Source organism: Dipodomys merriami, unplaced genomic scaffold, assembly GCF_024711535.1.
Source record: "Dipodomys merriami isolate MVZ:Mamm:240054 unplaced genomic scaffold, mDipMer1.0.p SCAF_185, whole genome shotgun sequence".
NCBI classification, from domain to species: Eukaryota; Metazoa; Chordata; class Mammalia; order Rodentia; family Heteromyidae; genus Dipodomys; species Dipodomys merriami.
In genome coordinates this window covers 2,130,093-2,156,497 of record NW_027203215.1, presented here as the reverse complement: position 1 = coordinate 2,156,497, position 26,405 = coordinate 2,130,093, and the positions used below count along the sequence as shown (strand labels likewise).

Below are 26,405 nucleotides of genomic sequence, written 5' to 3'. Positions count from 1 at the left end.
TGTGCGCTGGTTCTGAGGTAGTCCCAGCGCTATTTAGAAATGTCATTAACAGTTCTGTCTTCTCTCTCCTCAGGATACTTCACAACTGTGTTTCTGGGTCCCTTCCCAGCACAGATGTCCCAGGATTCAGACTACTCTTGTCTCTCTTAATCCTGGCTTGTCAAGATACTATGTAAGTGGTATTTTGCTCGCTCAACTGTCTTCGCTTCGGTGGGGATGTAGCTAGGGACCCACAATCTCCCAGAATACTCTGCTTCTGGCCATCCAAGTCTTGCAGTGTGGGTCCTGTGAAGATTACCATAGAGCTTTCCAAGCAGAGGTGATTGTGTCTTTACCTTCCCCAATCCCCTACCCTCAGCTCAGGGACTGCCTCTGACCTCTGAGCTGCAGCCATAATGAACTTGTTGGTTTGAGGGTCTCCCGTTATAGGTCTTTGAACATGCAGTTTACTTGTTTGGAATGTTCTCCTTAACAGTTCCTCTCTGTCTGTTTGATTCCAGGTAGCTGGACCGCCTGCTCTTCTTCATGGCACCCATTACACATTTCAAGTCCAGATGAGTAGTTGATTATTACCTGTACACAGACATCACTTTGTGGTTCTTTTTAATCTTTGTTACTTGCATTATTTTACCAATGACTTCCCTCAACTCTCTTCTTAGTATCTAAGCTCCTTGAGAGTAGGGAGGCTTGTCTGTCTTTGTTCACTACCGTATGTCCTGCGCTGATTTTGACACAGAGTAGATGTTTGACCCCCAGTAGCTCTATCTATTGGCTGAGGTGTTAATGCCTCTGACAGTTGGAACTTGGATAAATGATACGACTTTGTCTGTATCCTATGTAAAATAGTGGTAATAATTAGTGTCCTTTGGTTGTGTATAGTGAAATGAGAGAATGTACCTGGCACTGCTGGATGAGTGTTAGTCCTCTTCCCCACTTTTCCTCCCACTGATACCAAATTCATAGCTGCCTAACATTAATATACCACTTGTCCGCATTTCCCAAGCACTCCTTCCTGATGAGACCAAGGCTGTTTCTGCTGAGAAAGGCAATGTGAAATGTGACAGCCACACCCACATACTTCAGGAGCTGTCACTCTGCTCCTCTAGTCTGTCAGTCTGTCTCCCCCGTCCCTCCCCCCAACCTCCAATTGGAAGCAACAAGCCCCACCCATTGCTTTTGCTTCGGAGCTAGTTACTTATTGCTTCACACAACATTCCAATGTCAGGTACCTTTTATTGTCAGCCTCTCCTTTGGAACCTATCAAAGGTCCTCATGAAGTCCAGATTGACTCTTTATCTACCTACTAACTGACTTATTCAGAAATTTAGTTGTCTAATTTTCTCCTTAAAGAAAGCATCCTCTTCAGAACTCAATTTTATCCAAGTGGTTAGCCTACCTATTTCACAAAGTATACCAGAACTTTACCAGTTCCATTATTTAATTCAATCCTTGTAACACTTCTGCAGACTAGACACCGTCATTACCATTTACGGAGTAAATGAAAATTCATTTTATTATTTGTCTATTTTGGCAATACTAGAATTTGAACTCAGAGCCTAGGGTTTCTTAAGTAGGTACTGTACCATTTGAGCCACACCCACAGCCCAGGACAAACTGAAAAGTTAAGTATACTTTGGTCAAAGTCACACAATTAGGAAGCAGATGAGTCAAGATTTGCATTAGGTATGCTGAGCCAGATCTCCATCATTTTTCCACCCTGACATTTTCCTCTGTCCTGAGGCCTGGTGGTGATGGTGGGTGGGAAGGTGTTCATGTCATAGACTCACTTTTCTAATATGGATGAGCAGCCTATTGTTATGATCATTTCAGCCAATGGTACTGCATTGTCGCATTGGACTTCCAACAGAACTGAGTCTCCATCCATCCATCTATCCATCCAGTCAATATTCTTTAAGAATCTATGTACTAGCCTTATTCACCGGAGAGTTAGCAGAAGAGGTGTTGGTTAGGTTGTGTGAGATAGGGTAAGAAACGGTAGGAAGGGATTTTTTTTTTCCCCCAGTCCTGGGGCTTGAACTCAGAGCCTGGGCACTGTCCTTGAGCTTCTTTTTGCTCAAGGCTAGCACTCTACTACTTGAGCCACAGCGCCACTTCTGGCTTTTTCTGTGTATGTGGTACTGAGGAATTAAACCCAGGGCTTCCTGCATGCTAGGCAAGCGCTCTACCACTAAGCCGCATTCCCAGCAGGGGAAGGTATTCTTATGAATCCATTACCCTGGGTCCATGAGGATGATGGGAAAGGCAGGGGGAGATTACTGAGGTTTTTATACACCAAGACATGGGAGGTAGGTAGAACCAGCAGAATTTTGCTCTCATGTGAAAGACGGCCTCCCTTGTGGTCCATTGTGATTTTCAGTTCCTTTCTCATCAAGTTGGTACTTTCTGAGTTCTCCGATGATCTCATTTACTCTTTTCAAAGTCAGTTTAGGAAATTTCCAGTAGAGATGTCACCTTTGAATTTCACGTTCTTTATGTAAGTAGCACTTCCTCACTTATCTCAGTAGTACAAAAGGTACTTTTTAGAAAAGTGTTTTATCATGCAAAAATATTTTACTTCACTTTTTTCGTAGTTTTGAATATGTGGGTATGGACACAATATATAAATGTGTACACAGTGTGTATAGCCTTGTACATATGACAAGGCCATATGGATTGTTGTCTATCTATCTATCTATCTATCTATCTATCTATCTATCTATCTATCTATCTATCCATCTATCTTTCTATCTATGTAGAACTCAAACCAGGTGCTAGTGGCTTACACCTTAAACTTAGCTACTCAGGAGGCTGAGATCTGTCTCTGTCTCTGTCTGTCTCTGTCTCTGTCTCTGTCTGTCTGTCTGTCTGTCTGTCTGTCTCTCTCTCTCTCTCACACACACACACACACACACACACACACACAAATAGACAAAGGGAATGACATGCGGGAACCATTCTCTCCCCCTTGTGCTCATTTGTCCCAAGATCTCATTTCAGGCACTGCCTCAAAGACTTTAGATATGAGCCGGGCGCTGATGGCTCACGCCTGTAATCCTAGCTACTCAGGAGGCTGAGATCTGAGGATCGCGGTTCAAAGCCAGCCCGGGCAGGAGAGACCGTGAGACTCCTATCTCCAATAAACCACCAGAAAACCGGAAGTGGCGCTGTAGCTCAAGTGGTAGAGCGCTCGCTTTGAGCTGAAGAGCTGAGGGACAGCGCCCAGGCCCAGAGTTCAAGCCCCACGACCGACAAAAAAAAAAAAAAAAAAAAAAAAAAAAAGACTTTAGATATGTGTTGCCTACACCCCTAGACTTCTCCCATGGTGTCCCTGGCCCTGTGTCAGGACTTAAATCATCTTCCTGGCCAAGGGAGTGGTGTTTATATTGCTGTTACTAATGGCACCGGGCATCCATTTCTTCCACGATTGTATTAGGATATCTCATTTTGGGGCTACTGAGAAAACTTCTATCCTAATTGCTGGCTTCCTGCATTCTATCAGATCTCTTAGGAGCTAAAACCTGATAGACAGGCAGGGCCAGATGAGAACTCCTGAGCTGGCATCTCAGCCTCCTTGGACTGTTTACCCAGCACCAGCTCCAGGAATGATGAGAGATGGCTGAAGCAAAAACACCACTGTGGTTTGCAAATTGTTTTTACAGGCATGATGTACTTCAATGTACTTTTAGATCTGTCAGACAGTTGTTCTGCTTGAGGAGATGATAAACAAGGCCACAGGGAGGTTAAGTGATGTGTTCAGTCCCAGAGCTGATGGGATGTGATGGGAACAGAAGCATCCCATCTCTGGGGGTGGGGGTGGGGCAAATCAGCATCTAAATCCAAGTTATTACCAAACCACTATATTTGTATAATTGAAACCTCTTTTTAGCAACCACATTATGTTACCACAACAAATGACTCATTATTAACAGCGGGCTGAGACTGTTTGTAACCAAATGCCAGATTTCATTTTGTGTTGAGCTTACTAATTTTTCTTTTTCTTTTTCTTTTCTTTTTCTTTCTTTCTTTCTTTTTTTCTTTCTTTCTTTCTCTCTCTCTCTCTTTCTTTCTTCCCTTCTTTCTTTCTTTCTTTCTTTCCTTCTTTCTTTTTGAGGTACTAGGGTTTAGCCTCAGGCCCTTCCACTTGCTAGACAGCCATTCTACCACTTTAACCATGTCCCCAGTCCTCTTTTTGCTTCAGTTATTTTTAGGCTCTGTCTTGGCATTTTTGCCTGGAACTAGCCTCAGATCAGATCCTTGTACTCCTGACCTTATGAAACTGGAATAGGTGTGAGCCACCATGCCAGCCCGGATATTTCTAGTTTTTCAGAGTGATCAGTGAATCAATAATAACTAAAGTTAAGAAGTCAAGAAAAAGAGTTATGATAAATAAATATATATTATATTCAATGATAGGACTTAGCAGAAGAAATAATTAAGGGTCTGGGAATGTGGCTTACGGGTAGAGTGCTTGCCTAGCATGCATGAAGCCCTGGGCTTGATTCCTCAGTACCACATACACAAAAAAAGCCAGAATTGGTGCTGTAGTTCATGTGGTAGAGTGCTAACCTTGAGCAGAAGAAGCTCAGGGACAGTGCCCAGGCCCTGAGTTCAAGCCCCAGGACTGGCAAAAAAAAAAAAAAAATTGTTAATTAAACCTCTGAGGAATAGGTATGGAAGCAGTGGGGGTGGGTGGTGCAAATTTTTTGCTTTTCATTCTAGACACCTCTGTACAATCTGAATTATTAAAACATGTGCATGCAAATGTTAATTCCACAAGTCATAAAAATTAAACTTAGAGAAAGGAAACGGCAATGAAATAAAAAAAAAAACAAGCCACCAAATGAACGACTGCTTAGTCATATGAAATAATTGAGCAGTCAATAGAAAGAGAATTGAAAAGCACAAATTTTTCAGAATGGTATGATTTTCAGACTACTATATATATATATATATATATATATATATATATATATATATATATATATATATATATATATTGTGTGTGTGTGTGTGTGTGTGTGTGTGTGTGTGTCTGTAGACATACCAGTTCCCCAAACTGGAAGGATGCATACCAATAATAAAGATGAGTGATGGGGAGACTTTCTTTTTTTTCTTTCTTTTTTTTTTTTTTTTTGGTCGGTTATGGGGCTTGAACTCTGGGCTTGCGGGTGCTGTCCCTGTGCTCTTCAGCTCAAGGCGAGCCCTCTATCACTTGAGCCACAGTGCCACTTCTGGCTTTCTAGTGGTTTATTGGAGATAAGAGTCTCACAGATTTTCCTGCCTGGGCTGTCTTTGAAACTGGATCCTTAGGTCTCAGCCTCCTGAGTAGCTAGGATTAACAGGTGTGAGCCACTGGCGCCTGGCTGGGGAGACTTTATTTTGTTTCTGCATTTCTATATATTATTTGATTTTTTTTCATGGAACATGCACTGAACATATGTATATGGAATAGTTTGTAGAGCCAAAGCATTAGTGATTCTGAGTGTTTCCTTTTATTGTCATGAAAGAACCCAAGTACAATTGTTTTGCTTTATGTATGAGGGTGTCAGAATCTTACACCGACTTGTAAGGAAATTTTCGGATTCTCTGCTCCAAGATATTATTATAAAAGGGAAGTTTGTAAGCTGAATCATTCCATTCTTGTGCCATAATGTCTTCACTGAGCTGACCAGAAATCTGCTTTGTGTTTCATTCTAAATGGTCAGATTTCTTGTCTTTGCTTTTTTTTTTTTGAGCTTTTGTCACCAAGAAAACGTGAAATTTAAATCTCCTAATCCAGTACTTGATTTTTGTGATGAGTATCTCCCTCCTCCCTTCCCCTCCCCGCCACCCCCCCTCCTCCCCCTACTTTGTAGTCCTGGGTGTGGCACTTAATACTTAAAATCCTTTCATGACTTTGTTGACTAAAAAATCAACGGTGGGATACAATTTTATGGTGAGGCTACTCAAAATTATTCTTCAGGGTGATTGCCCAAATCAAAGGTCAGAATCTATAGGAGAGTTTATGAAAATGATAAGCACTATAGAAATAAATAGAAAGGATTATTATCTTATTATCCCTGATAACAAAAAAGATACTTAATAGCTACTGGTTGTAGGCTTTAAAAAGTGGAGACTCCCTGCCTCACTTCCGTTTTCCATCCTTTACCAAACATCTCTCCCTCAACTTCCCCATGACACTTCTGTTGCTACCACAGGAGAGAGTTTCTGGGCAGGACAATTTTGATTGTTGAATGGTTTCAGAGTACTGTGTCTCATAAGGAAGTCTAGGGAACTTGTAGTTAAATGCTTCCTTTTTTTTTTTTTTTTCCAGCTCAGATCTGTTCCCAGAAACACGGGGAGTAATTTGTACCCTCTTTTTCCTTTCATGTGTGGTTTCTACTAGAGTTGGGCCCCATGGCTGGTAGAGTGTTTTTTTGTGTTTTTTTTTTTTTTTTTGGTCTGGTCGTGGGGCTTGAACTCTGGGCCTGGGCACTGTCCCTCAGCTCTTCAGCTCAAGGCTAGCGCTCTATCACTTGAGCCACAGCACCACTTCCGGCTTTTTTCTTTTTGCTTATGTGGTGCTGAGGAATCGAACCCAGGGCCTTGAGCATGCAAGGCAAGCGCTCTACCACCGAGCCACCTTCCCAGCCCTGGTAGAGTGTTTGTGAAAGGATCTTCTAGTAGGGATGTAGTGATTTTTAAAAAGATGATTGTTAATTTTGTTGTTGTTGTTCGTAGGGCTTGAACTCTGGGCCTGAGCGTTGTCCCTCAGCTCAAGGCCAGTGCTCTACCACTTGAGCCACAGCGCTACTTCTGGTTTCTAGTGGTTTATTGGAGATAAGAGTCTCATGGCCTTTCCTGCCTGGGCTGTCTTTGAACCGTGATCTTCAGATCTCAGCCTCCTGAGTAGCTAGGATTATAGGCATGAGCCACCGGCGCCCAGCAATGATTGTTAATTTTTGACATTCCTTCCTCTGAATTGGCTGACCAATTAAGTATGACAGAAGTGTTATCATGTGGATTTTAAAGCTCAGTCACAGAAGACCAAAGCAGCGTGTGTCCTGTTCACTCATGGGGCCCTAATTTCCATGTAATACCACCAACTAGCCTAAGCCACTGAGCTAGACAAGCCCTGTGAAGGTGTTCCAGTCAATAGACACCTTCCTTCAAGCCTTCTCCTTCAGGCTAGAGTTCTGCCCAAGATACCAGAAATATAAGAGAAATTATCTTGGGCCCTTTGTAACACCTCATCTGACATTCTATGTGTCTCATTTTTTTTTTCATGGAAGAAGACAAGTGTGAATAATATTGTATATTACCTTTTCTTTTTGGAGGGGGCTGGTCTATTACTTGGTAAGAAAAAAGAGTTGCTGCTGTTGTTTTAAAGTGGTGGGTATGATGCAAAATAGTTTGTTTCATTATGACATTTCCATCCATGCAGAGAAATGGGCATGGAAGATGGGTAGCATGTATTACCATGTTAAGAGGAACAAGCTAGAACAAGAAAGACAAATACTGAATTTTTTTTTCTTTCATGGAATCTAGCTTTCCTTAAAAGACATTTAAAAATGTAAGAGGGATTCTCTGGGAAAAGGAAGGAGAAGAGCTAGCAGGACAATGAGAAGACAAGAAAGGCAATGGGATATATGCATATGGTCAAAGTATACTAAATACATATGTGGAAAATCACAATGAAACTCATTATTCTGAATAATGAGTTTCAGTTAGCACAGAACAGAGTTACTAAAACCAATACAACTCTTCAAGTTAGTATAGAATATTGATATTCTGACCTGGTCAAGCCTTTCTATAATTCATTAGATTCTTTATCCATGTATATATTGCATATATGTTAGATATTAAAGATCCAAAGATAAATTAGACAGGTTCACTTCTTTCCTAGACAGGCAATCACGTATTGTTTGTCTGATGGTGAGCAAGTTGTGAGCTGTAATTCACTTGCAAAACGAGGACAGCATTACTGTTGACATTTCTAAGGAACTGGCATCCAAACAAGATTAGCCATGCAACATAGTGCCTGCTGTTTTCTAAGCACTCAGTGACAACATCACTAATCATTCTTGGTAGCTGGGTTAAAGTCACAAATTTCCAAAAAGAAAACTTGATTCTGCTTCCAACTAGGAAGCGCGGGAATTCTTTGTTGTCATCTTGCCTGAGGACCTTCCTTGCTTTCGAGCTACTGAGAAAACCACATCCGAATTCACTGTTTCTCTTAGGTGAATACGTAGGAGTGGGAATTGTTGGATTATGGGTTGTGGGTTATGGGTTGTGATGTCATATTTGTGTAATGTTTTAAGGAGCTTCCAATTTTCCTAAAGAGCTTATACTGTAAGCACTTTATTTGCATTAGGGAAGCATGACATTTGGCATTGTATTAATGCATTTTCTGTGGCTGTAACAAAATTCTTGTGGTTGAGTAACTTATAAAGAAAAAAAAGTGGGGCTGGGAAGGTGGCTCAGTGGTAGAGCGCTTGCCTTGCATGCTTGAGGCCCTGGGTTCGATTCCTCAGCACCACATAAGCAAAAAGAAAAAAAGCCGGAAGTGGTGCTGTGGCTCAAGTGGTAGAGCGCTAGCCTTGAGCTGAAGAGCTGAGGGACAGCGCCCAGGCCCAGAGTTCAGGCCCCACGACTGGACCCCCCAAAACAAATTTAAAAAAATAAAAAAAGAAAGAAAAAAAGAAAAAAAAGTTTATTTAGCTTACAGTTTTGGTGGCTGAAAGTCCAAAATTGGGCATCCATTTTTGGCTTACAGTACTGGCCTCTTGGCAGAGTTATGCAGAATAAGATCATCTGGCAAGACCAGAAGCTAGAGCCATTCAAGGCCAGGATTGCTATATATATATAAAGCTCCTTCCCCACCCCTTTCTCTCTCAGGAGTCCCATTAGAACAACATTAAGTCCTCCCAAGGGCAAAGGCTCCAATGTCCTAATTACCTTTTATTTAATCATTCCACCACCCTTAATGTGCCCCACTGGAGGTCAAGTTTCCAGGGCATGAAGCTGTAACCAAACCATAGTGTGTATTGTCTATTTTATTTTATTATCCATTTCATTTTGGTGAAGTTTAGTTTATTACTTCCTTTGTTGCTTGTGTTTTGGGATAGCATCTCAGAAAGCATTTTGAAAGATCACCAAGATTTGCAAGTATATTTTCTTCTAAAAGTTTTATAGCTCTGAGGTTTATTTATTTATTTGTTGGTAGTGGGGCTTGAACTCTGGGCCTGGCCACTGTCCCTGAACTCTTCAGCTCAAAGTGAGTGCTCTACCACTTGAGCCACAGCGCCACTTCCAGTTTTCTGGTAGTTCATTGGAGATAAGAGTCTCATGGACTTTTCTGCCTGGGCTGGCTTGAACCACGATCCTCAGATCTCAGCTAGGATTACAGGCCAAAGCCACTGGCGCCCATCAAGTTCTTAGGTTGAGAATTGGAATCTCCTTTGAGGGAATCTCTTTGTGTGGTGTGGTGATGAGTCATACTGGATGAGCTTAAGAACTGGGACAGTGAACAGGAAAAATAAAATTAGATAAGGAGTGAGTTGGGGTGGGGTCCAGGTAGGATTGAAACCTACTACTTGTGCAAAAAATCCACAGACATGTTCACTCCCCTTGTGGTCCCCTGAGTCTCCTGGGAGATCAGCCCTTTCTGATATTTTATCTGCACAAATTTTTCCACTTCTGCATCAGCATATGGCTTCAACACCTCCTCATCACCACCTCCAGTTTTCCTTCCACAAACATCCTCTGCAACCTACATCCAACATATCTACTTTTGGTCTCTCCTAACCCTCCCAGCTCTGTGCACATGTTTCCAGGCTACTCATTCCTCTCATGTTTAATCTATCTTCTGTAAACCAAATTGTTGTTTTATTTGTCTGTCAGATATTTACCAAGGGTATTGGCAGGGTGAATTCAATGCCTTTTCTAAAACCCTGACTTCTCATGTACTTTATAGTGAGCTGGCTTTGAACCACACTCCTCAGATCTCAGCCTCCTCAGTAGCTAGTATTACAGATCGGAGCCACTGGTGTCTGGCTGAGCATGCTACCTTTTAAGCCACACTCCAGTCCTACTTTTGTGGTTTTGGTTAACACTGCCTAGGTAAAAACACACCCACAAAATGTGAAGTAAAGGTCTACCTAGAAAGACAGAAATTATTCTCAGAATTTGAAACAAAGCATTTATTGTAGGGAATTATTACACCTGCCATTATTACATTGTAATCTAGATGTCAGCAATGACAAGACCGCTTTTCCCCTTGGCTGGACATGAGGTGTAGTGTTCCTGGAATCCAGGGGTAAGAGTTACCTATGCAAGTTGTGAGCTTATTGTGTCTTCACTATACATCCATTTTTTTTCTTTTTTGGTTGTGGGGCTTGAACTTGGGGCATAGGCATCGGCCCTGAGCTTTTTTGCTGAAGGCTAGTGCTCTACCACTTTGAGCCATAGCTCCACTTCTAGTTTTCTGGTGGCTAATGGGAGATAAGTGTCTCACGGACTTTCCTGCCCAGATTGGCTTTGAACCATGATCCTCAGATTCTCAGCCTCTTGAGTAGGTAGGATTACAGATATGAGCCACCAGTGTCCAGCTTCTGCATAAGATTTTGTAAGTAGATTATTTCCAGAGCCTTAAGGTAATATCTGGCTATCACTTTGATTTCAGCTTTATGAAACTCTCAGTAGGGAGTTTGGATCAAATGTAGCAGATTCCTAAGACACAGAATCTGTGAGATAATAAATTTGTGTTGTTTAAAACACTGCATTCAATAGGAAACACAGTTATTGCAAGTATTTGTCAGTTGGCATGTTATTAAGCATTGTCAGTAGAGGGCACTGCGGTAGGAAGGGTTTTTGTCTTTTCTTGATTAGCACGTGTCCCGCTCACCTGTGCCCCCTAAAGGTGGGCAGTATTTATAATGTCTTCAGTGCCCAGGTACTGACGTGCATGTAGCTTCTGCACTAATACCCCCTGAGCTTTCCTTACAGTAGCTTTGAAATGCTCTCTCCTTGAAAATGGCTTCCCTCAGTGGGCTCTGCCAGCATGGCTCCTCAGCAAAGCTTCTCCACTCCCAGTGAGCGAGCCATGGCTGCTAGGGAATCGCTTGATAAAAGTTCACAGGCACTACTTCCTTTGCTTTAACCTTCGTACCTCTTCCCCAAGCTCCAAAAGAGTTACAAAACCAAAAAATCATTAATATACTCCGGGAACTGAGCAAGAATATTTTAAATGCGTACTTATAGACACATTGAAAAAAATTAAATGATTAAATGATTGCTTTGATCACAATAGTGTTCACAAAGAAGGGAAATTTTTCTTAGGGAAGGGCCCCTGGCTGGCAAACAAGCACATAATGAAACGTTCTTTGTTTATAGAGATGCTCAGTGGGGGTGGGAGAGATCAGGAAGAATGATGGAAAGGCTGGCACTGATCAAGACGTATTGTACTCGGAAACTGACTTGTTGAATTGAAACGTGGATGAAATGAAACATGGTTGAATTGAAAAGGAATGCTCAAGGAAACAGACAAGATTGGTAAACTGACCAAACTTAATTTCTCAAGGCCTGATAATATCAGAACAGTGTAATAACAAGTATGATTTAGTGCACAAATTGTATTTGGGCAAGTCCTTGTAGATGTCAGAGCATTCCTTTTTTTTTTTTTTTTCTTGTCTGAAGCTGGTGGTTACTTGTTGATATTTGTGATGGGGTAAAGAAATGGCTCCCAGGCAAAGTCATTCATCTCTGGAATAGGTTTACCTACCAGGCAAAGAGAGAATAAGGAAGAAGAGGCCACCACTACTTTAATCCTTAAATCCTCACCCATTGGGAGCTTTTCTCTTAATCTTATAATCTCACAGAAAAATCTAGACTCTTCCATTTTAAGGTCAGGCAGGTAATCATAACTCAATTACCCTTTGTTATGTGACCTAACATATTCATAGGTTTCAAGGATTAATCTTGGGTGGATAAGTGGTGAGAATTTATTGATAAGAACATTGGGAGCCAGTTTTTGAAGCTTGACATAATTCTTGCTGCTCTGAAGATGACATGGGCCGCAACATTAAAAATTGTTCAAATAGCCTGGCACCGATGGCTCATACCTGTAATCCTAGCTACTCAGGAGGCTGAGATCTGAGGATTGCAGTTCAAAGCCAGCCAGGGCAGGAAAGTCCATGTGACCCTTATCTCAAAAAAAAACTACTCAAAGAAAAAAGCCAGAACTGGTGCTGTGGCTCAAGTGGTAGAGCGCTAGTCTTGAGCAAAAGAAGCTCAGGGACAGCACCCAGGCCCAGAGTTCAAGCCAGGGCTCCTCTCCTCCCCCCAAAAAAAGGTTCAGGCAAGATTGGTGTGCAACATTGAGACTCCAATCGTCTAGATGAAGAGTGCTGGGAAGACATCCAAGATCTTTTAATTTTCTCTCTGGTTGCATAATTCATGACGGCATCCCACAGGATCTCAGCAACTGGTTTTCATAATTTGCTTTAATTTGTTCAGAAGATGTGGCAATGGAGGCCTTAAATCATCTGCAACCAACAAGGAGGAAAAACTCGAATTGTGGTAAACTCCAAGCAGCAAGGATTCAAGCTCACCTAGGGGCTTACTTTTTATTTTTCTTTTCTTTGTTTATGTATTTCTTGTTGGTCTTGGGGCTTGAACTCTGGGCCTGGGCGCTGTCCCTCAGCTCTTCAGCTCAAGGCTGGAGCTCTACTACTTGAGCCACAGTGCCACTTCCAGTTTTTCTGGTGGTTCATTGGAGATAAGACTCTCATGGACTCTCTGGGCTGGCTTTGAACCACAATCCTCAGATCTCAGCCTCCTGAGCAGCTAGGATGACAGGCGTGAGCCACCGGGGCCTGGCTTTATTTTTATTTTTCAAGGGTCCAAATCACATTGGGAAAGCATGCTATCTCGGTTCTAAAATTCAGTTACCTTTTGGTTTTGTGCCAGTCCAGGGGCTTGAACTCAGGGCCTGGGTGCTGTCCCTGGGCTTTTCTGCTCAAGGCTAGCGCTCTGCCTCTGGAGCTTCAGCTCTCCTTAGGGCTTTTTCTCCTTAGGGCTGCTTGATTGGAGAGAGGAGTCTCCCTGACTTTCCTATCAGGGCTGGATTTGAACCGTGATCCTCAGATCTCAGCCTCCCGAGTGGCTTGTTTTAATTTCTTCAGGTGGCCACGGGCGCCATGCTTTTCCCACAGCGCTTCTAGAAGCCCCAGGAGGCCCTAAGCGGAGTGAAGTGTGCTGAGCCCTGACCCGGTATCAAGGCCTGCTGGAAGGAGAGACGACGGGGGCGGGGGGAATTGACGTAGCGTCATGCGGACCGGAAGTGACGACGGAGGACCGCGCCACTTCCGCGTGCGACTGCGGCTTCTCTCCGCTTAGGTGCTGGAGGATCCCAGCGCGTGTGTGTCGGGGGGACATGAGTGTTCCTAGGCCATTGCCCCTAGACGGGGACCGGACAGGGCCCGCCGACAGCGCGGAGGCCGGCGAGCCGACGCTGGGTAGGTGCTGTGGCCGGCGGCCCGGGCTGGGAGCGCGGCGTCCACCCCCGACACCCCCCAACAGGGCCTGGGAGCGGCGCGGGCCGCGGCGCCGGCCGGCCGGGGCGGCGCGGGCTCCGTGCGGGCCGGCGGGGAAGCTCCGCGTGTCGGGTGCAGGCGGTGGCTATAAGTGGGCAAGTCATTGCTGAGTTGTTTTGTTTTTTGTTTTTTTCCTCAGAGGGAGAGTGGTTTGGGGATGAGTTTATCATCCGAGACTCGTTTAAATCCACCCAAGCGTCGACAGGGGCCGCTCGCCAAATAGGCCTTGTCTTGCCTGGTGGACATAAGCCTTTTTTCCTTCCGTGGCCTTTCTCACCCCTTGTTCCCAGGAAGAGATTTGAATAGCCATACACAGGGAGGTATCCACGGAGTGGAAGGTGTTAGTTGGTGCTGTTTATGATGTGCCATCTTTGGAAGGCTCGAGAACGTTGCCACTCAAAAGAGCGGGGGATCCCAAGATGAGGAAAGGCTTCTTGCTTTATAAAATACTAAGATAGCCCAGAAATGCACGGGTCACCCCCAAATCATGCTCTGAGCACTCTGTGATCATGCTTTTTCTTCAGCGATAATTACATGACTAACATGTAATACTTATATGCACCGTAGGCTCCACTTCTAACACTCACTTGCTCCTCTTTTTAATTTTTTTTTTGTGTGTGTGTGCTTTGATGTGATTGGTTTGCATTTATCTCATTATAGCTTGCCCATATATAAAAGCAGACGGTGGAGCTGTTAATGGTATTGTTTCCTTCACATGAAACTTTGAAATGGTTCTCCACACTTTGCTTTCTGTTGCCATTCTTCTCTTTGTTTAGTGTATACGATTTTCATATTCCTTTCGTCAGCTACTTCAACCCCAGTTTCTTTGTGTTCCGATCTGTTATATCACCACCCCAAGATTAAGCTCCAGTCTTAACACTTCCTTGCTCAGAATCCTTAAATGAAGCTTCAGCACTAAATTAAGGTCCAGACCCACTAACTTGGTCTCAGAGGTTCTCACAGGCTGGCCATATGGCATCATAGCTTGTGGTTACTGCTATGGTGTGTACATTCCATTCTCCTGGAACCTCACTTTGCCTCTCTATTCCAGAGACCCTATATTCCTCCTTGTCTTAATGTTGATTCCCTTACTCATGATGCATTCTTTCCACTCTTGTCATAGACTCTAGCCATTTGAAACTAGTCCACCAATAGATTGTTAGTGGCAGTGTGAATTGGTGCCATCTCTTAGGAGGGCAGTTTTGCATTGTCTAAAGAATACAACAGCAGGGCTGGGAAGGTGGCTCAGTGGTAGAGTGCTTTCCTTGCATGCATGAGGCCTTCGGTTCCATTCCTCAGCCCCACATAAGCAGAAAAAGCCCTCCGTGGGGCTGAGGCTCAAGTGGTAGAACGCTCGTCTACAGCTGAAGAGCTGAGGGACAGCGTCCAGGCCCAGAGTTTAAGCCCCACAACCAACCAAAAAAAAAAAAAAGAATATAAAAGCGTTTGTCTCAACTGTACTTCTAACAATGTATTCTACAGAAGCTGACATGAATGTGCAAAGATCACACTGCAGTATTATTTGAAATAGCAAAAATATAAAAATAAGTTCAATAACTCACCCACAGGGGGATGGTTATACAAACTATGGTATAATTCCTATTCGTTAAAAAATGTAGTAGATTCATATTTGTTGCTATAGATACATAAGACTGTATGCATCCATGTATGTATGTATATATAAGAAAAGAGGATGGGCATAGTAGTATACAAATCCCACCACTTGAGAGACTGAGGCAGAAGGATCATGAGTTTGAGGCCATCTTTGGCCACATAGTAATACCAAGACCCGGTCTCAAAAACAAAAAAAGTGAGAGGAGGACACAGAATCAGAGGAAAAAGGGTCAAAAAGTGCAGCAATGGAGTGCATTGGCTGCACTGGACATTGATCAAAGAGAACTATGCAGTTCATGGGTAGAGATGGGAGGGGGGAATGGGAGAGAATGAGGGAACAGATGACACTATGTGAAAGGACATGTACTTACTACCTGACCTATATAAAGGTAACCCCACTGTATATCACCTCTAAAACAAGTAAATTAGAAAAAAAAAGAGAGTTTCATAACACAAAAAGAGTATGACATATATTTCCTTTACAATGCAAAGTCAATTTCTGGAAGGCTATGTAAGAAACTCCATTGAGGGTTAGAGGATAAGAAGGGTGTTTTACTTTTGAACTTGTACCCACTTCCATAGTTAAAAAATTTTACAGTAAGAAACACATAAAAAGAAAAAGGAAGGGAAGGAGAAGGAAAGAAGGAAGGAGCGAGTGAACTTCAACTCATCCTCATTTCCCTTAGGAATTATTCTTAGACTTCTGTAACAGATTTATTTCCCCTGTAATGATACCTGTCCTACTCTGATGCCCTTGCATTGCTTAGAAGGGCAGTTTTGCAATGTCTGCAGTTTGGCAGAAGCCTTCCAGGGCCTTGAACCTTTTGTAATGTGGAAAAATACTTTTTTTTTTTTTTTTTTTTTTTGTCGGTTGTGGGGCTTGAACTCTGGGCCTGGGCGCTGTCCCTCAGCTCTTCAGCTCAAGGCGAGCGCTCTACCACTTGAGCTACAGCACCACTTCCGGTTTTCTGGTGGTTTATTGGAGATAGGAGTCTCATGGTCTTTCTTGCCCGGGCTGGCTTTGAACCGCTATCCTCAGATCTCAGCCTCCTGAGTAGCTAGGATTACAGGCGTGAGCCACCAGCGCCCGGCTAATACTTTTTTTTTTTTTTTTTTAAAGCATCTGGATTCTTTTTTTTTTTTTTTTTTGTCGGTCGTGGGTCTTGAACTCTGGGCCTGGGCTGTCCCTCAGCTCTTCAGCTCAAGGCGAGCGCTCTACCACTTGAGCTAGAGCGCCACTTCCGGTTTTCTGGTGATTTATTGGAGACAGGAGTCTCACGGTCTTTCCTGCCCGGGCTGGCTTTGAACCGCGATCCTCAGATCTCAGCCTCCTGAGTAGCTAGGATTACCAGCGCCCGGCATCATCTGGATTCTTAAGTAGTTCAGAATTAGTGTGACTATTTCAGCTCCTTGAGTAAAGATTTGAAAGTTTCAGTTCATTGTGTAATTTTCCTTTAGTGCTGTGCAACAGTCATTTTTGGTATTATTGCCTTTTAGTGCTTATTGTTTAATCCTGTGAACTGTTAGAGGACCTGCCTTGAAAAATACATAAACATCGGGAAGCAGTGGCTTACACCTTTAATCCTAGCAACTCATGAGGCTGAGGTTTGAGGATCACTGTTCAAAGCCAGCTTGGGCAGGAAAGTCTGTGAGACTCTTTTTGTTGTTGTTGTTGTTGTTGATCATGGGGCTTGAACTCTGGGCCTGGGCACTGTCCTTCAGCTCTTCAGATCAAGGCTAGTGCTCCACCACTTGAGCCACAGTGCCACTTCCAGTTTTCTGGTGGTTTATTGAAGAGTTTCATGGACTTCCCTGCCTGGGCTGGCTTTGTACCTCATTCCTCAGATCTCAGCCTCCTAAGTTGCTAGGATTGCAGGCATCCAGCATCCATGAGACTTATCTCCAATGAACCACCAGAAAACTGGAAGTGGCACTGTGACTCAAGTGGTAGAGTGCTCACCTTGAATTGAAGAGCTGAGGTACAGCACCCAGGCACAGAGTTCAAGCCCCACGACTGACAAACAAACATAAACCTAGAATTTGGACTGTGTGTTAAGCTAGTAGCTTAAATAACTTTTTCTCTGGTGTAATATACTCCTATAATTCTAGAACACAGGAGACTGAGACAGGAGAATTGTGAGTTACAGGCCATCCTGGGCCACAAAGGTAGACCCTGTCTGAAGAAATGAACAAGAAAAAACAACACAGAAAAATACTTTTTGAGTCCTAATAATCCCTCCCCCCTCCCTTTTTTTGGTGCCAATCCTGGGGCTTGAACTGGGGGTCTGGGTGCTGTCTCTGACCTTTTGTGCTGAAAGGTCGTGCTCTTATCACTTGAGCCACAGCTCCACTTCTAGCTTTTTGAGTAGTTGATTGGAGATAAGAGTCTCTTGAACTTTTCTTGCCCTGGCTGGCTTCAAACTGTGATCTTCAGATCTCAGCCTCCTGAGTAGTAGCTAGAATTATAGATGTGAGCCATTGGTGCTGTGCTTTAACCACCCCCCCCCCCCCCGCCTTTTTTAAAGAAAAGCTTTAGAAGATAAAATTTTAAAAGGAAAGAATATTTGTAGAGCCTGGTGCTGGTGGCTTGTGCCTATAATCCTAGCTATTCAGAAGTCTGGGGTGACGATTTGAAACCATCCCTGGCAGGAAAGCTTATGAGACTCATCTCAGATTATCCAAAAAAGCTGAAAGTGCAGCTGTGGCCCAAGTGGTGCAGTGCTAGCCTTGAGCAAAAAAAAGCTGACGGACAGTACCCAGGCTCTGAGTTCAAGCCCCAAGACGCACCAAAACAGAAAACAAACCCCTGTAAGTTGGGATGATAGATGTTTGCCTTCATCTCCTCTGTGGGCCCTCTTCCCTCCTTCCTGTTTATGGAATTAACTTGTTTCCTAAATTTGATTTTTGCTTGGGGACAGGATTAAGTGATGCTTCTCCAGATGAAGGATTTACAGTAGAGGACTTGATGGTCGAAGACAAAGCTGTGGAGCAGCTGGCAGAAGGATTGCTTTCTCACTACTTGCCAGATTTGCAGAGATCCAAGCAGGCCCTGCAGGAACTCACGTAAGCTAACAACAAGTCAGGTCTGCATTCATTTCCCCTCTCTGTTAAAGTTGTGTATCTATTGGTGTGCACACACAGAGATACCCATACACATATATGTTTCTTTCTTTTTTGGGGGGCGGGGAGTTGGTTGTGGGGCTTGAACTCTCAGGGCCTGGGTTCTGTCCCTGAGCCTCTTTGTGCTCAAGGCTAGCGCTCTGCCACTTGAGCCACAGCACCACTCCCAGCTTTTTCTGAGTAGTTAATTGGAGATAAGAGTCTTAGAAGGACTTTTCTGCCTTGGCTGGCTTTGAACTATGATCTTCAGATTTTAGCTTCCTGAGTAGCGAGGATTTCAAGCATGAGCTACCAGCGCCTGACTTGGAACACTAATTTTAAGATAAAACCTTGCAAGTGGGATGTAATTGGAGAAGCTTGGAATCCCAGTATAACGAGTAGTTATGATTGGAGAATGATGGCTTGAGGCTAGCATGGGCAGAAAGTTAGTGACACATCTCCTCAATCCCATCTCAACTAAACAAGTTGGGCATGGTAGGTCACAGCTGCAATCCCAGCTATAGGAGGCATTGGTAACAGGATAGGTGAGGTGATCCCAGGAAAAAACATAAGATATTTTACTTGAACAACTAAATAAAGGGCTGAGACATGGCTCAGGTGGTAGAGTATCCTCCTAGCAAGCTTGAAGCCCTGAGTTCAAACCCCTGATACCTCCATTAAAAAAAAACAAAACTCCAACAACAGAAAGTTGAGTTTCTTAGGCTAGTTATTATAAAGTAACTTTTTTTAAAGAGGGGAGAAAATACAGTTACTGGGCTGGGAAGGTGGCTCAGTGATAGAGCGCTTGCCTTGCATGCCTGAGGCCCTGGGTTCAATTCCTTAGCACCACATAAGCAAAAAGAAAAAAGCTGGAAGTGGCACTGTGGCTCAAGTGGTAGTACTAGCCTTGAGCTGAAGAGCTGAGGGACAGCGCCCAGGCCCAGAGTTCAGGCCCACGACCAGACCCCACCCCCCCAAAAAAAAAAAAAAGAAAGAAAAAAAAGAAAATACAGTTACTAAAACTAATAATAAAATATTTTTAAATTACTTGGTTATTAGAGGCTGAACTTGAGGCAGTAATGAAAGTCACATTTATTTGTTAAAGTATTATCTTGAAAAAATTATGCTAAATTGAACAAGCTTTGGAAGGGCAATCAATTTCCAACTTAATTTCTAACTTTCAACATTGATCCAGATGAATGAGATTTTTTAAAAATGAACTAACAATTACAGTGCATGAGACTTATTCGTCCATGTGCTTTTTGTTTCAGACAGAACCAAGTTGTATTACTAGACACACTGGAACAAGAGATTTCAAAGTTTAAAGAATGCCATTCCATGTTGGATATTAATGCTTTGGTAAGTATGATTTTCTTGATGTAATGACATTCTGTTGTAGAAATAGCTGGTTTTTATCCCCCCAGCTCTGTGTTGGTGTATCTTTAGGGTCTTTAACCTCTAATTTTTTTTTTCCTGGTCCTGGGGCTTAATTCAGGGCCCGGGCTCTGTCCCTGAACCTTACTATGCTCATGCTCAAGGCTAGCGCTCTACCACTTGAGCCACAGCACCACTTCTGACTTTTTCTGAGTAGTTCATTGGGATAAGGGTCCCATGGACTTTTCTGCTTGGGCTGGCTTTGAACTGTGAATTCTCAGGTCACAACCTCCTGGCTAGTTAAGATTATAGGTGTGAGCCACTGGCCCCCGTCTACAATTGGTCTTTTTGTAAGAAAACCTTCCTTATTTATTTTACTAGAGCTTCCAGATTCTTGAATCACTGTCTTTTGTATGTTGCACTTGTAACAGACAGTTGAAGAACTTACGAACCTAGAATAGATCAGCTTATAATTAAAGGTGTAGAAAAGTGAGAGGAAGGAACTTTGGGGAACTGTTTTTGCCATTAAGGAAAGTGCATCTTCTATCAGTTATATGATTTCTTAAGTTGGCATTTCATTGAATTATCAGGCATATGTGCAATGCCATAGTTCATTTCATGAGCTGGAATGGACACCTTAAAAATAATTAATTTCATCTGTTAGGATAAATAGAGTGGTTGAATTTCTTCAGAAGCTGTTGAGAGGAACTGATAACTATTTTAAGAAAGGGGAACATCAGAAATAAGAGTTGGCTGCTCTTTATTTCAACATTAGTAATTGCTTGGTTTGTATGATTTTGTAGGGATTTATAACTACCCCAAAGATGGATTTTTCACTGGACACATATGGTTTAGCAATATTCTCCTTGTGCAATAATATTTAATAATAATAATAATAATAATCTGTATTAGGCCTTTTGTAGTAAGGGCAGATCTGTGCACGGTAGTTCCTGACTTCTTGTGAAGGAGGTGAGCAAGGCTACTCTGACCTACTACTTTCTTCCTTGCCCAGTTCACCTTGCTGTAGAATACTGTTTATTGAAGCATGTGTAATTCTGTTGCTTTAGTCTAAAGGGTCAGAGATTGAATCTTCTTTTTCTTCTTTCAGTCCAAGATTAGTTTTAATTACATAAGCACTGAAAAGTGGAAGGCCTTGAGTGGTGCAGAGATGATCTGTTAGTCCTAGAGCTCATCAGACTATGATTTTACTCGCGGCTATGTTACGGTTTCAAATCTGTCTGCTGACACTTTTCTTGCTTCTTTTCCGATTGCCTTGTCTGAGGACAAGGTATTCTTCCCTTTTCTCCCACCTCTATGAGCCTGCCTCATCCTCCCATCTTCTGACAGGGACAGGTAGGCCAACTGAGATCACAAAGTGTGTACTTACGCTTGTGGGAGGTAGAGTCTCCTCACGTAGGCGGCTGTTTTGCTTGGTCCAACCCCAAAAAGCAAAGGAACATGACTGAACATTTCTTTGTGCTCTTGGGGATTTCTGGCACAGCTTGGGTTTTCTTGATAAGCAGATGAGTCACACTATCCTGTCCTTATATGTCCTGTGTACCCTAGCATACTCTCTCCTTTATAAAGGAGTGTTTTAGACAGAGTTTTAATTTCTTAAATGAAATAGATGGCATTATTGGATAGTTTCAACTTAGATTTTAGAACTATACATGTTTTTAAAGCACAGTGTACTCTGTACTAAATTTAATGTGAATATCTCTTTTTGGGTTTGGCAAATTGTTTAGATGTATTCTATTCTGGAGTTTAAAAAATAGATAATATAGATAATAGATAATACTAAGGTTCTACAAAACTTGAGCAGTTTAGGAAGTTTAGGCACTTTCAGCTGGTTTGGCTGTTAACTGCTTTTTGCAATTTAGGCACTGACATACTGACCCATTGTGATATTAGTCTGTGTTAACTTGACTTCTCATTTACTTTACTGTGGTTAGTTCACTGAAGCAAAGCATTACCATGCCAAATTGGTGAATATAAGAAAAGAGATGCTGATGCTTCATGAGAAGACATCCAGGTTAAAAGTAAGTTGAAAACTCTTTTACATTCTTTATAAAACTGAAAGTTTGTTTTCATTTTTTGACTTTTTATATCTCTACCTGCAGTAACATACTTAAATCATTAATTTCTTCTAAAAAATTGTCATTTTGAACCCTTCTTAGCTTTACTGTTACCTTGGGCTTGACAAGCCCATATTTTCTGCATATACAACTACTATTTCATTTAATAAGGGTTTGGAATAACTAACACATATTTTGTTGAACCAAAGGACCATAAATTACCAAGATCATATTTATAAACCAAATGTGTGATGTCTTGATTATCTCAAGCCAAATAATCACTTTTTTTTTTTTTTTTTGTCGGTTGTGGGGCCTGAACTCTGGGCCTACGCACTGTCCCTCAGCTTTTCAGCTCAAGGCTAGCACTCTACCACTTGAGCCACAGCACCACTTTTGGCTTTTTCTGCTTATGTGGTACTGAGGAATCGAACCCAGGACCTCATACATGCAAGGCAAGCACTCTACCGTGGAGCCACCTTCCCAGCCCAAAGAATCACTTTTAAGTTAGGGCACCATTTTAAAATTAGGTCAAAAACTATAAGCCTTGATTGTTGACTTGAGTTTTAATTTTTATTTATTTTTTGACACAGAAAAGAGCACTTAAACTGCAGCAGAAGAGGCAAAAGGAAGAGCTGGAGAGGGAGCAGCAGCGGGAGAAGGAATTTGAAAGGGAAAAGCAGTTAACGGCCAAACCAGCTAAAAGGACATGAAAAGTCGTGTTTGTGTGCATTTTCTTTTCTTGTCCCATATTCTTTGGATGTAAGAGGAAGTGTGTGGAGTGAGGTTCAGGTAGTGCCTTATACCTTTGTGGTGGATAGTTTTAAGTCCTTGTTCCAGGATTTCTGTGCTCCATATCTTCCTTTCAGTCATTCAAGAAGCCTTTCTTCCTAAATAGTAGATACAGTATCATTTGTTTTTGATAATTATATGTACTTTTTCAACTTTTGCTTAATTTAAAAATTCATTCTTTTGATTTTAGAGTAATTTATAAAGTAGAAAATGCTTTGACTACAAGTATAGACTCAAACAGGCGCTGATGGCTTACACCTATAATTCTCGCTTCTCAGGAGGCCGAGATCTTAGGAACACAGTTCATAGCCAGCCTGAGCAGGAAAAGTCTGTGAGACTCTTAACTCCAATTAGCTACCAAAAAAGAAAAAAAAAAGAAGACTGAAAGTGGAGCTGTGGCTCAGGTGGTAGGGTGCAAGCCTTGAGCATAAAAGCTCAGGGATAGCACTTAGAGCTCAAGCCCAGTATACACAGAGTCTAGACTCCCAAGTATTCAACATGAGTCCGAATGTTTTAGCTCCTTGAGTGTAGACTTAAAAGTTTTATTTTAATATATGATATGAATTTGTTTTTTCTGTAGTGCAACACTCATTTTTGGTAATTGCCTTTTATTGCTTAGTTACTTAATACCAGTTGTTTAAAAGTGCACTGCTAGAAAAACGAGACGGTAAGTCTTTGTGAAGAATGTTATGGGAAAATATGTATATATAGGAAATAATAACACCTTAGATGTAGACTGTGGTGGGTGCCAGTTTCTAGCCATGTATTCTCTGTTTCTTAGTGTTGATGCGTATTCAGGTTTTGGCTTAACGTAGGTTACATCCATTCCTAAAGTTTGGCAGAGATCGCAGAGCTATCACATACTCATCTGTACTTAGTCAAATGTAGTAACGGTTTTCACATACTGAGCTACAGTTCCTATATGTACAGCTTTTAAAACTCCTTAGATGGATTGAAATGTACCAACTCCCCGCTTTACAGGTAACAATAGGATTGGTAGAAAATTAGTAAATAGTGTCACAAAAGAGGCGGCATGATACCTTCAGTATTATTTAGGATTTTTTCCGATATTGTATATATGAACTCCTTATGTGAGGGAAATTTGAGGTTATAAAACAAGCGTGTATTACTATTATTTTAGTATATCCAAATGGTCTCTGATGTCTATTATGTATGTACTGTAAAAAACCTGTGAAAGTGTGTGAGTAGAATGTATATCTTGTACAATCATATCACCACATGGTAAGCTGGAATCACTACCTCTGACCATCTTCAGGCCAATGACAGAGAAAGCATTAAAGTTGAATGTTAAGAACGGACCTGTTTAAAGGTTTAAACAATTTCATGAGTGAAATATGACATTACAATTCACTTGACTTGGACATTATATTGAAAACTATATTTTATTTGAGTAGGTGTTGGTCTCTTGCTAAGTTTGTGTAGTAGGACTTGCAGGCTAGTGTCTTCTAAATTGTTGAATGTACTTATTTATAATATATGATAAAGGCTGTGCATTGTTTTGCCAGAGTAGTTTTAGACCAACTTCAGTTGTTGTTTAAAATGCTGGTTCCTGGACATCACTTTTCAATCTGTTGAAGTTAATCTATTTTTATTGTTGTTGCTCTATTTTATTTTTGTTTAAAAGGTTCCCCCAGTGATTCTTATATACCTTGAAAGATCAGAACCACAGGTCTGGTGGCCAAGGTCTGGGCTTCTTCCCACACTAAGATGCATATCAGCTTCAGTTGGAAACTTGAAATATACACATTCCAAATTCTTGTTTATTAGTTCTGATGTGAAGACCATATGTTTTTAGAGTGCTCCTCAGATAAATGTGAAGAAAGAACCAGATGTTTAGAATAGTTTAGCCGTAGAATAGTTTAATCAATAGCATTTGGCATTAATTTTAAATTTTAAACTGCTGTTTTTGATATACAGTCAAATTTAAGGCTGAACCCTAGCTGGCAGGAAATAGATATGTAAATCTGGTAAACTGATTGAACTTTAATGAGTTGTATTAAAGTGAATCATGTTTATTTAATGAGTGGCAAGGCATATGGACTTTCAGAATTACATTGCTGAAGTTTTAAAAACTTAAAAATCACAAAGCAGCAGGGTGCTGGTGACTCACACCTGTAATCCTAGCTACTCTGAGGATCATGGTTCTCAGGATCACAGTTCAAAGCCAGCCTGGCAGGAAAGTCTGTGGCTCAAGTGGTAGAGCGCTAGCCTTGAGCTGAAGAGCTGAGGGACAGCGCCCAGGCCCAGAGTTCAAGCCCCACACCAACAAAATAAATAAATAAATAAAAATCACAAAGCAAATATATATTACCCATTATTTTAAGGTCATGGATAAATCCTTACCTTGGTAATTAAAATCTAAAACTTTAGCCTGTTACAGTAACCTAGAAACTTAACTAACTAAATTAGAGCCCGTACAGTTAGTCTTAATGTGTTTTTTTTTCCCGCAAAACAGGGAATTGATTGAAAAAGTTGCCTTTATTTTGAAACTCTGAAATGTGTACTGAGCCGAGATTATGGGTACTGCGCAGTGAGCATTATATAAATATGCAGACACTGAATCTGGTACCGATTGTGTCCACAGGGAAGATTTTGATGGATTCAGCCTAAAATATACCAGTTACCAAACCTAAAACATTTGTCTGGTGTTTGTCTTGTAAAACAGTGATTACTTTTTGTGCATTTAATAAAATCTCTTAGTCAGTATTTATCTAGCAGCATCCTGTACATGGTGTGGTATAGTTCCTTCTTTGTCTATTATGCATCCTACTTTTTTGCTGTTCATCTCTCTTCTTCCTCCAAGGTTCTTCATGGATTGAGTAACAAAAATGCCAATCTACTTCTCTTCAAGAAAAATGATAGGAAGTATGTGAAAAGTATAGTAGACATACCCTGACTTCATAAAGTTCCTTGTTGCTATTGTTATATTGTTATTTTGGCAATATTGGAGTTTGAACTCAGAGCCTCACACTTAGTATGGGCTGGTTCTCTACCATTTCAGCCACACCTCCAGCCTTCTTTTTTGTTGGTTATTTCAAGGTAAGGTTGTCAAGTTTTTCAGCCTGGGCTGGCCTTGAACTACAGTTGTTCTGTTCTCGGTCACTGGACTATCTGGGATTACAGGTATGAGCCACTGGTGCCCAGTTTCCTTTACAGTTCTTTTAGAATAAATATAATAGCTATAACCTAGCTGTCTAATCCTCGGGAGGCTGATGTGGAAGAGCTATGAGTTTGAAGCTAGCCTAAACTACATAGTGAGGTCCACCATTTTTAGAAAAGCTATTTTAAAAGTTTGGCAAAAAGTGCTTAGCTCGGTTTGCTTTGTGAAGCCAAATGCCATAGTAAGAGTAAAGCAAAAAACAAGTAGTCTAATGACTTGTGTCTGTAACCCTAGCTATACAGGAGGCTGAGATCTGAGGATTGTGGTTTGAAGCTGGCAGGGGCAGGGAAGTTCATAAGACTCTTATCTTCAATTAAGAAGCAGAAAATGAAGCTGTAGCTCAAGTGGTAGAACACTAGCCTTGAGCAGAAAATGCTTAGGGACAGTGCCTAAGCCCCGAGTATTAAAAAAAAAAAAAGCATTTAAAAGAAAAACTCCATAGACAATGTAAGTAAAGGAAAGGCAATTAGAAGATGGGTAAAATTTGGAGCATGGGTGATAATGTAGAGGTAGAAAAGGAAAAGACCATCACCAAAGTGGAAGGCCAGGACACTCTGAACATTCCATGAATAAGGCCTATAGGCTAGTAAAAAAAAATTTCACTTGCTTTTAGGATTAAAAAAATAAGTAATAGAAGGTTGCCCACTATCCTCCCTTCATTATCAACTGAAGAAAAGGCAGTTGCTCATTCTGGTTTAT

The 26,405-nt window shown here is 41.7% G+C and overlaps 1 protein-coding gene and 1 long non-coding RNA gene across 3 annotated transcripts; one reads left to right on the top strand and one right to left on the bottom strand.

The window, feature by feature from the left end:
* The first annotated feature begins 9,394 nt into the window (after positions 1-9,394).
* Bloc1s6 (biogenesis of lysosomal organelles complex 1 subunit 6) lies at positions 9,395-25,275 on the top strand. 2 transcript variants are annotated; one of them, XM_070026634.1, is made up of 5 exons: positions 9,395-11,532; positions 18,107-18,251; positions 19,559-19,646; positions 21,614-21,700; positions 22,327-25,275. In XM_070026634.1, the coding sequence occupies exons 1-5, from the start codon at positions 11,508-11,510 to the stop codon at positions 22,444-22,446; spliced, it is 465 nt and encodes a 154-aa protein (XP_069882735.1). In that variant the 5' UTR covers positions 9,395-11,507; the 3' UTR covers positions 22,447-25,275. The 2 variants fall into 2 exon arrangements, with proteins under 2 accessions (XP_069882735.1, XP_069882736.1); XM_070026635.1 differs by lacking the exon at positions 9,395-11,532 and adding an exon at positions 13,340-13,496.
* On the bottom strand, positions 11,968-13,271 carry LOC138830182 (uncharacterized). Its single transcript, XR_011372900.1, has 2 exons — positions 12,931-13,271; positions 11,968-12,524 (listed from the first exon to the last, which is right to left on the bottom strand). It is a non-coding gene; the product is annotated as an uncharacterized lncRNA (long non-coding RNA).
* Positions 25,276-26,405: the final 1,130 nt, after the last annotated feature.